Source organism: Lottia gigantea (genome assembly GCF_000327385.1).
Source record: "Lottia gigantea unplaced genomic scaffold LOTGIsca_184, whole genome shotgun sequence".
Taxonomy (NCBI): domain Eukaryota; kingdom Metazoa; phylum Mollusca; class Gastropoda; family Lottiidae; genus Lottia; species Lottia gigantea.
In genome coordinates, this window is record NW_008708335.1 from 171,379 (window position 1) to 183,296 (window position 11,918).

An 11,918-nucleotide genomic window follows, 5' to 3' on the forward strand; every position below is an offset into this window, starting at 1 on the left:
ACATCAAATAAACAACATAAACAAGTAAATAGTATTATTATATATATTACAGATAGGTTTTTATATTAACACGTTCAATAAACTTCTAACGTTAACCACCTGTACCGTAAACATCAAATAAACAACATAAACAAGTAAATAGTATTATTATATATATTACAGATAGGTTTTTATATTAACACGTTCAATAAACTTCTAACGTTAACCACCTGTACCGTAAACATCAAATAAACAACATAAACAAGTAAATAGTATTATTATATATATTACAGATAGGTTTTTATATTAACACGTTCAATAAACTTCTAACGTTAACCACCTGTACAGTAAACATCAAATAAACAACATAAACAAGTAAATAGTATTATTATATATATTACAGATAGGTTTTTATATTAACACGTTCAATAAACTTCTAACGTTAACCACTTGTACAGTAAACATCAAATAAACAACATAAACAAGTAAATAGTATTCTTATATATATTACAGATAGGTTTTTATATTAACACGTTCAATAAACTTCTAACGTTAACCACCTGTACAGTAAACATCAAATAAACAACATAAACAAGTAAATAGTATTATTATATATATTACAGATAGGTTTTTATATTAACATGTTCAATAAACTTCTAACGTTAACCACCTGTACAGTAAACATCAAATAAACAACATAAACAAGTAAATAGTATTATTATATATATTACAGATAGGTTTTTATATTAACACGTTCAATAAACTTCTAACGTTAACCACCTGTACCGTAAACATCAAATAAACAACATAAACAAGTAAATAGTATTATTATATATATTACAGATAGGTTTTTATCTTAACACATTCAATAAACTTCTAACGTTAACCACCTGTACAGTAAACATCAAATAAACAACATAAACAAGTAAATAGTATTATTATATATATTACAGATAGGTTTTTATATTAACACGTTCAATAAACTTCTAACGTTAACCACCTGTACAGTAAACATCAAATAAACAACATAAACAAGTAAATAGTATTATTATATATATTACAGATAGGTTTTTATATTAACACGTTCAATAAACTTCTAACGTTAACCACCTGTACAGTAAACATCAAATAAACAACATAAACAAGTAAATAGTATTATTATATATATTACAGATAGGTTTTTATATTAACACGTTCAATAAACTTCTAACGTTAACCACCTGTACCGTAAACATCAAATAAACAACATAAACAAGTAAATAGTATTATTATATATATTACAGATAGGTTTTTATATTAACACGTTCAATAAACTTCTAACGTTAACCACCTGTACAGTAAACATTCGGTATGAAGCATTTACCACATTTACCTTCATATATTTACATTTACCATCACTCCCTTCAATAAACCAGTTAGCCAAACCGGTGTTTATTTTCCAATAACTGTAGTTTGTCACGTGACAAATAAGGCGTATGAATACATCGAAAACGAAAACAAGGATTGACCCAAGTTTTTTTTACCTAGAGTCTAATCTAATTTTACAATTTATTTAATTTACAATTATTGTTAATATTTCAATGGAATAATAAATATTTGATAATTCTATCATCCAAATAAGACTGTCGCTTTATAGAACTATATTGTTAGAGGCGGGTCGGTGAACTTGATTGACAGATATCGATGAATTAAGCAACAACGGTTTCGGGTATTTTTACAATTAAAGAGTAGAACAATTGGCATATTTTATCAGAAAAGATAAACCAATGTAAATATAAGGATCTTGTTATCGTTATGGGGAAATAAACGCTGGTTTATAATGTGACAAGACGTACATGACCCGCTGGTTCTAGATTCAATATGGCTGATGCGTGAATAAGGTCTATTAGCTAATTTTTGAAGTAAAATAAGATCCACCAATCACAGTACTTTCAGTTATCAGTTTATCAGTTAAAATCTTCACTTACGTCAAAAACAGATCGTGAGCCTGATTTCTGGGCAGAGAGAGAGGTGTGTCGACTTCTGTAACGTCGTCTACGATTGGCCAATCCTTCTCGTACTTTACGATTAATAACACAATGGAAAATAAATATAAACAACCCCTGAAATAAACAACATTGTTTTTATATTACTAGGGATATCATGTCTGTATTTAGATTGAAAATAGGCTTCAAGATCAATGGTGGCTGCAGATGATTGGATTTAGAGTGGACAGTACCAAATTGTTTTTTGGGGAAAATAAAAACATACAAACTCAAGGGTGAGATACACCTTGGAAATGTTTTTATTTGACCTTTGACCTTAATTAATCTTACCTGTAAGGAGTTAAAAATACTAAAAATATAATCAAATATCACCAAATCTTCATTAATAGATAAAATACCGAACACCCAGGATACACCCATCACTGGTAATAATACACAAATACTTCTTAAAGCAGCCCTGAAATAAAATCAAACCTTATAGAGCTCAATTCTCAGCTATCCAACAGCTTGGTTCCAGCTCATTTTCAGCAATCTCAGAGCTCAATTTTAGCTATCCTTGAAACTATTTCAATTTCAGCTTTTCTTGGAACTTTTCTTAAGCTCAATTTCACCTGTTCCAATTGTAAAACGTGATCTAGAAGTTGAGAAGAAATGAATCTAGACCAACCCATTAACAAAATAACAAATAAAAGATGAAACATACTTGGCTTTGATTCTGGTATCTTTGTTGATCATGACTCTAGTGTTCAACAGAGCATAGGTTATCTTTATTACAATAATTACATTTACCTGTTAAATATAGAATACTCGTTAACAGATGATTTACCTGTTAAATATAGAATACTCATTAACAGATGATTTACCTGTTAAATATAGAATACTCGTTAACAGATGATTTACCTGTTAAATATAGAATACTCGTTAACAGATGATTTACCATAGAGGAGTCTTTAATCATAAATAAAATATCTATAACTTACAAATATTACAAACAGAGCTGGACCTAAAAACGCCCAAATCAATCCACCATCTATCGACAACCAACAACTACAAACATAATACAATAAACTATCTTTACCTTGCCTACAAGCTTATCAAATAACATTATCGGTCTCCATTTATAAACAATGATGACGTCATAGTGTAGTATTTCCAGAGATATATTTTAGATGTTTTGAGGGTAGGGTTAAGTGCTCGGATATCTATTTACAATTATACAGTAGCTTAGAGAGCAGTAATTCTCTATTCCAGTTATAATATACCATCAGATTTTTCAACCTGGTTTCCTCCAATGAGCCTAATTCAAGGAAGAGGGGATGACCTTGGAAAACCATCTAGTCATTAGTAGTTATAGTAATAATTTGATTTATAACGCAAACTCTTCATCAGAGCTCAATTACACTTTACTAATATATGTGTCAGTCAATCAAATAGAACAAACAACTGAGGCCCTGTGGCAGACTGTGCCAGTTTGAAATTAATAAAAGAGTAAGAAATACTTACAATTTAGAATTACCATAGCCCTCTAGTTCTGTCACCCCAGTTGATATAGCTACTATTATTAATGGAATACCTGAAATTCACAACAATAACAAATTATCTTTCAAAGATTGCAGGATTTTATGATTTAAGACTGGATTTCTTTCAAAAACTCTCCGTATTCAAGCAAATTGACAATAAATTTGTATTTTTATAGCCATTGACAATAAATTTGCTTCTAAATATAGTAATAAAGTTCACACACTTCTAGGCACTTCAATAAACTATAGATTGGTATTGGAATGGAGATCACTTTACAACAGATTACAGAGTGGGTTTTTTTGACCGCCATGCAGTGGTCTTTTATTTAAGAAAGATACAATCATGTTGGCATCAATTCCGATTGAAGAATAAATATAGGAATGAAATAATGCTTACCCCACCCCATTATAACGATCTCTCGTAATTTTGATCTACTGGAGAAAACTTTAACAATCGTGACGAGAACCTCGATTCCCTCCCCTAACATGAGGAAAAATACCACCAGATAAAAATAGTGCAGACACACTGCCATTGCTGTACAGACGGCCTGGAAAAAACAAGATAAAAAAACAGGGATTGTAAAAAAGTTTTCTAAACTTATTGTGTATCGGGACACAATCACAATCTCAATCCTGTAATTCCACTAAAACTAAGTGTTTGATGGCGTCACTAATGGTAAAAGATGGTTAGGATAACTGTGACATCCCGAAAAGCTGTCTATAATTAAAGTTATATATATCAATGTAATTTCTATAGATCTTAAGGTGCTCTCTCAAAATAGTGATTACCAGTTATGTATTGTTGTGAATAACAATAGCGGTTATAAATTTCAAACATTACTCCTATAACTGAGAAGTTATTTATATACTTATAATCAAACTTACTGAGTTCTCTGTTTTATCAACCCCGAATAGAAACAAGACCAGGGCAATGATGAGAGCAACACAAAGATGGAGGAGTAAAACAGCTCTATCAGACCTCACATACCTGTCAATTTAAAAACAGAGTTACACAAATTTTCTTTATTAATATAAAAGTTTCGTTCCTCTCCCCAGCTGTAAATGGGTACAGATAATCCGGGAAAGATCAAAGCCAAAAGGTTTGACCAAGGACCAGCTGGTAGACAGGATCCTCGTGAACCTAAGTTGTTATCCTTGTAAAATCATTATCAAGAGGTTTTACCAAGGACCAGCTCGTAGACAGGATCCTTGCAGAATCTAATCTAACTAATAATAATAATACATAAACTGACCTCCATACGAAAGCGTAGACCGAAACAGTGACCAATAAACAAAAGATAGAAATGGTAGCTCCTATTAAAGTTATAGTTGATAATATTTCTTCATCCTACATTAAATATAATATATAATATAATAAATAAAAACTAAAAATATCAAATAACCAGAAAATTGAAATCTTACCATTATAACCTGTTTATAATCATATAAAAATTTATATTTTGACCGACAAAATGTTAACCATCTTACTATTCTCAGTAAATCAGTGGACATCTTATGGAAGGCAGAATGGCTTTTTATTCAATGTTCTTTATTGTTATTTCTTAATTCTAAATTCTTATCTCTTAATTTGTACGCTTAATTTAAGATTTCTTATTGAAAATTGACACTTCGATAAACAGTCTGTTTTCCAATTATTGAATTTATAGCAATGGGATAACACCATTGATCTTACCTTGAGTGAAACTTGAGTTGGTTTCATCAGAAGGGCGAAGTTAGTAAGATGGTTACAGGAACAGGTGGTTGAAGTCTGATTGGTGGACAGCAGACGACAACCTGTATTATCCCACCCTCTGAAAAATATCAAATAAAATCAGTAAATAACCGTGTTAACATTGACTTTAACTGGTTCCCAAACAACAAGAGTCTCGATCATATAGTCGCACATTATTGACAACACATGATGTACAAGACTACAGTTTATTAGTTACCAGTACTCCCCCAATTGCCAAAATATATAAAGCTGGCTTTTAGGTTTCCATTGAGTATATGAAGTGAAAGATTGCTTTAAGCTAGCTTTCATTAGGCCCTTGATAAATTGGTGAATTCAAAAAGAGAGGTTGTGGTTCCCGAACCATAACACTTCATTAATTTGCTCAGTGGAAACACACGAAGGCTGGCTTAAAACCGGCTATTTCTCTCGGTGGAAACACAGTTAAAGTCAAGCATAATATTTCTGCTCATCAGATTCAAAACAATCACAACTAGTTCATTTTATTTGTAGGTAGATTAAGTATATAGTCTATACAGTATTATGAGTATTATTGATGTCTTTGCTAAACAATATTATAAACAATCTGAGTTTAATGGTAGAGGTCAAAATAGTTGTCAAATAAAATAAGAAATTCATAAATTCCACAAAATTACTCAAGAATCCAACTATTCCAATTTATAGAATTTATTCCATCCTAGATAGGGTAGAATCCAAACCTATCTTTCCCAAAATCTAATAAAATCAGAACTTACGAGTTATCAACATTCCAAAAAGAACAGGCTGCAGAGTTTAATGAGGACTGAAATGAAGAGTAAAATTTATTACATTCAGGTATTCCAATGAAAGATAGCTCAAACCAGTAGCTCTAACAGGTAAAATAAGTAGCTCAAACCAGTAGCTCTAACAGGTAAAATAAGTAGCTCAAACCATTAGCTCTAACAGGTAAAATAAGTAACTCAAACCAGTAGCTCTAACAGGTAAAATAAGAAGCTCAAACTAATAGCTCTAACAGGTAAAATAAGTAGCTCAAACCAGTAGATCTAACAGGTAAAATAAGTAGCTCAAACCAGTAGCTCTAACAGGTAAAATAAGTAGCTCAAACTAGTAGCTCTAACACGTAAAATAAGTAGCTCAAACCAGTAGCTCTAACAGGTAAAATAAGTAGCTCAAACCAGTAGATCTAACAGGTAAAATAAGTAGCTCAAACCAGTAGCTCGAACAGGTAAAATAAGTAGCTCAAACCAGTAGCTCTAACAGGTAAAATAAGTAGCTCAAACCAGTAGCTCTAACAGGTAAAATAAGTAGCAGTAGCTCTAACAGGTAAAATAAGTAGCTCAAACCAGTAGATCTAACAGGTAAAATAAGTAGCTCAAACCAGTAGCTCTAACAGGTAAAATAAGTAGCTCAAACTAGTAGCTCTAACAGGTAAAATAAGTAGCTCAAACCAGTAGCTCTAACAGGTAAAATAAGTAGCTCAAACCAGTAGCTCTAACAGGTAAAATAAGTAGCTCAAACCAGTAGCTCTAACAGGTAAAATAAGTAGCTCAAACCAGTAGCTCTAACAGGTAAAATAAGTAGCTCAAACCAGTAGCTCTAACAGGTAAAATAAGTAGCTCAAACCAGAAGCTCTAACAGGTAAAATAAGTAGCTCAAACCGGTAGCTCTAACAGGTAAAATAAGTAGCTCAAACCGGTAGCTCTAACAGGTAAAATAAGTAGCTCAAACCAGTAGCTCTAACAGGTAAAATAAGTAGCTCAAACCAGAAGCTCTAACAGGTAAAATAAGTAGCTCAAACCAGTAGCTCTAACAGGTAAAATAAGTAGCTCAAACCAGTAGCTCTAACAGGTAAAATAAGTAGCTCAAACCAGTAGCTCTAACAGGTAAAATAAGTAGCTCAAACCAGTAGCTCTAACAGGTAAAATAAGTAGCGCAAACCAGTAGCTCTAACAGGTAAAATAAGTAGCTCAAACCGGTAGCTCTAACAGGTAAAATAAGTAGCTCAAACCGGTAGCTCTAACAGGTAAAATAAGTAGCTCAAACCAGTAGCTCTAACAGGTAAAATAAGTAGCTCAAACCAGTGGCCCTAACAGGTAAAATAAGTAGCTCAAACCAGTAGCTCTAACAGATAAAATAAGTAGCTCAAATTTCACTGTCACTGTCTAATTCACTGTCTATAATACCCCTCCCCAATACCTACAACCCAACCCCTATAAATCATTCCATCCCTACCCCATAAGCCCCACCCTCCTATTACTCTCTCGACCATCCCTACCAATATGCCCTACCCCCAACCTATCACTCCATCCCTACCCCCATCCCCCATACCTACAACCCAACCCCTATAAATCACTCCATCCCTACCAATAAGCCCCACCCTCCTATCACTCCATCCCTACCCCCATTCCTACAACCCAACCCCTCAATAAAACCCTCCTATACTCACATTGAGATGAGAAAATGAAAAAACAACTTCTGCTGGTAGTTTATTAGGATTGAAATTTTCACCATAAACATTGATAGATACGACGTCTGAATTAATTTGAAATTTTGCAGAAGCGGAGGAGGTGTCTGATAATTTCCTAAAAAACAAGAAAATATCATTAAAGACATTGTAAAGAGGTTTTACTAATTTTTTTAAGTGTATCAGGGACACCGATATCATCAATTTACACCATTCTAAATTTCAATCAGATGTCTGTGGTTCTTGCAATGATGTCACTACTTCAAAAGCTGATATATAAGGCCATTTGAGATAGTGAATGCCTAGTATTTTGTTTTACAAAACCTCTTTAAAGGAGATTTTTTTGGAGAGTGAAAGGTATTCACAGGTTTTCTTTCTATTATATGATGAAATGGTTTAATGATTAAAGATTAAAGATTAAAGATTAAAGATTAAAGATTAAAAACTTACTGAGTGGTATCAGAAGGTAAACTTGTTAAGTTATCATAATCTATTATAGAATACGTCTTCGCTTCAAAATCTGAAATAAATATTGCCGTCATTTATAAATCTAAAAAATATATCAGTCTTTTTATGGAAAATTTCGTGAAAACACAGAAAATGATAGTATGGCTGAAAAACAAAAATATCCATATTTCCAAATATATCTGGGTTTGGCAGATAAGGTAACAAATAGGAAAGGGAAGATGGAAAATCCCCATAAAATAGGGCCTAGTTTTTCTGACCATACTCCAGCTGACAACTTTCACAATAAGGAAGATGCAGAAAATCCCATTAAAATAGGGCCTGGTTTTTCTAAACCTACTCCAGCTGACAACTTTCACAACAGGAAAGATGCAGAAAATCCCCATAAAATAGGGCCTGGTTTTTCTGACCATACTCCAGCTGACAACTTTCACAATAACTATCAGAGGCTGGAATAGAGCAGAAAACTTCGGACTGGAGGAAACTGGATTGAAAAATTTGAACCTACCAGTGTCTGAAGTAAAAATATCTGACGGAAGATCAACAGATAAAGATGATGTCTGGTTTGTCTGGTCACTAGGATAACTCACATTCACTATATTAAACGGATCAACTTTTCCCACTGTTAGAACTAGAAACGGCAACAAAATAAAGATTTGCATTATTTGATGTTTTGTGCAATGACAAAAACGATCTGGGCTCGTTTCTCAAAAATTCCTACGACTAAACTTGCATGTTAAGTGCAGAAAAATGTTAATTTTGACGTTATCAAATCGTTAATTAATAACGTTTACGCTTCTACGTTGATCCATGATAATTTGAGAAACGGGGGTCTGGAGTGCTTGAAATAAAATAAAGCTTTACATCCTTCTTTCTGCTGTAAGAGCTGATAATGACACGCAATGTTACGCAGTGGACAACAACTTCAAATGATCAATTTCAAATCTTACCAATATTTTCTGAGGCTATTGAAGTTGCCTCCCCTTCTGGTAATGTGAGACCGACCAGTTTACTGACGTCATCCATGGTGTTTAACAACAACAGAGACACACTTGTATTCTAGGATAGAACAAAATCAGATCAGAAGTTTTTGATCATCAAAGTAGATGTCTCTTCCCCAGACTTATCACGATATCTACCTCAATACGGATATTGTGACATTGATGGAATTTGTCATCTGGGATACAGCCTTCAATATTGACTGGGGAACCCAATTCCCAAGCTGTCACTGTCTATAAAGTACACCCTAGTTTGGCAACACTATTTAGGGTAAAAATCTGAGTATTATTCTCGCAAATATACAATATATAGGTTGATAAATACCTCAATTTTTACATCTTTTATAGTTTGTTTTGGTTCAATCAGATTTCCAACTAAATTTACTGCCTCCTGTAAAATAACAAACAAAAATATATTGAAAGATTTCTAGAGAGAAATATTGTATTCCTTGATAGTAGATTTAACTCATATACATAATCAGGCTCCGAATTTAATCATACTTGTCTTATTACAATCAGAACTAGCAGTGACGGGAAATTACAATACATGGTAGAGGGGTATTGGTAATGAGGTAATCATAGGCAAAAAAGTAATACAGTAAACCATCTTAAGGAAAGTATGAAATTTTTAGGAATTTGGAATATTGGTCAGTTAAAAACCATGGTTCTCTATCGAAGACAACTAGGACAAAACTCACTCACACAAAACTTAGTTTTACTAAAGTCTCAAGATTCATATTTTTGAGATTAATTCAAATCTTGTTTATTTTGTATTAAAGGTCAAAGGTTAAAGGTTAAAAGAGTTTGTATTCCTTAATGATGTAGTTGTTATAATGTAAGCTGCCATTTTTATTTCATGTATTATAATATTTACAATAGCTATTGTTTTTTGCATTGGACTGATACAAATTCTTGTGGTGTTTATATCACCATAAATTCTATTGCCTCATCACCAAAACATTGGGTGTAGTAATTCTAATCAATGATGTTGTTATTCATTGACGTCAGTGTATCAAATAGACGTTCTCCAATGTAAACAATCATGTCGGTAGTCCCAAACATTGAAACGTAAAGAAATATGTCCATATATTATAACTATGGTATATCAACTAGGCAATATCTTAATGTATAATATTGTGTAACATTGTAATACCCTGAGTTGTCTGACAGGTGTGTTAGTTGGTTAATAAACTTCTTAATAAATGGATGTGTTCCTATTTCTTTTCTCTTCAATACACTCTACGTAAACCTGACGATCTAAAACTTATCAAGATTTAAATTTACACTTGACTTACGGAGGCCCAACGAGTCACCATATCTTGTTGAATGTCTGTACTATTGACAACACGAGTTTCTATGATGGACGTCAAATCCTTCAACGCTTCTGTCATGACAACCACCTCTCCACTGTTGAGTGTCGTCTGCTTGGTAATGGCGGACATGTTGGACATGATCTTGTCTGGAGTGGAGACCAGAATTCCTGATTCAATTTGAGAGATCTGAAAAATATAAATCAAAATCAAAATTCGCCTAACTAAGTCAGCAGGAGCCTTATTCTTGAAAACTTAACTTAAGATGATTTTAGTGTTGTAGTCATCTGATTGGTCAATCACTAAAATTGATTTTCAATTAAGATTTCTTATCCAATCAGATTACTGTATTTTATTTCCAGTTTTGGAGACTGATACATGGTGATAAAGAAATAAAGGAAACGTTTTACTTTACAGTTGCTAAAGGTTTCCCGGCATATTTCGAGATAATACCTTTGGATTTTTTGACCCGGTTTCCCCCTGTCAGTGATGCAGGTAAGAGGGGCTGACATGGTAAAAGCGTCTAGTCTTTCAGAGATGGGGCAATAAACACCTGTATGTTACAGGCTATGCATGTTAAAGATTCCTCGACAGTTGGAATTGTAAAAGAGTAGCCTAATGCTGCTGTCGTGATAACTTGTGTAGGTAAAACCTCCCAAAACTAAAACTGTAATTAAATCAGACAGTCACCTGATCTTGAAGGTTGACCAATGAGGATTGAATACAGTTTTTATAATCAGGTTGTAGCCATACGCCATCCTCACCACATTCCCTAGTTACTGTACCATCATAACCAGACGGACATGGTACCTTGGAGATTTTACCAGCTGTAGCCTGTAACCAAACAGTATTTTGAGAATCCATCCCAGACGTACATGCAGCTCCTAAAATTCAGATATTAAAGACAAGACAATCAAAATCAAGCGTAAAAGTAGTTTAGTAGTGAACTCCTCCAAAGAGAAGTACCATCAGGTGTTTTGAAAAGAGTAAACATGTTCTGCACCAGTCTCTACTATATAGGTCAACATCATGAGATACAATCTGATCAATTTATGCCTCAAATTTCCAAAATCAATTTACAAATAATTCTAATCGTTCAATTCATATAAAAAAATTTGAACTTGGTTAGTGAGAAGATGTCTCAGTTTCTGAAATTATTTTCTAGGTCTATAAGGCTATATAATAGAAAAAGATATCTAGTTTTTGGTGGAGATTCTAGTACAGAATATATTTCTTTAATTTGTATTTGTCAATGCCAGTGGTATTTCTAGGAAACGTCAGGTAAGGGAGCCGAGCAGGGGACACAAAATAATCCATGGGGGTCACAGACAATTCTCAGGTAATTTGAAAGTAGGAGGGAGGGGAGGGTGGGAAGGTGGGCAAAGCTGGATTAGCCTTTTATTGACACTGGTCTTCATAATATCACATTATAGAGAGTCCACATACAAAATAGTCTACAACAGTCGAC

The 11,918-nt window shown here is 33.2% G+C and overlaps 1 protein-coding gene across 1 annotated transcript; it reads right to left on the reverse strand.

Moving 5' to 3' along the window:
• Positions 1-1,925: 1,925 nt before the first annotated feature.
• LOTGIDRAFT_142706 (hypothetical protein) lies at positions 1,926-4,017 on the reverse strand (the record flags this gene model as incomplete). The annotated part of the gene is made up of 6 exons (XM_009052495.1): positions 1,926-2,081; positions 2,295-2,421; positions 2,754-2,827; positions 2,945-3,011; positions 3,468-3,537; positions 3,882-4,017. The coding sequence occupies 6 exons, from the start codon at positions 4,015-4,017 to the stop codon at positions 1,926-1,928; spliced, it is 630 nt and encodes a 209-aa protein (XP_009050743.1).
• Between the last annotated feature and the right edge of the window lie 7,901 nt (positions 4,018-11,918).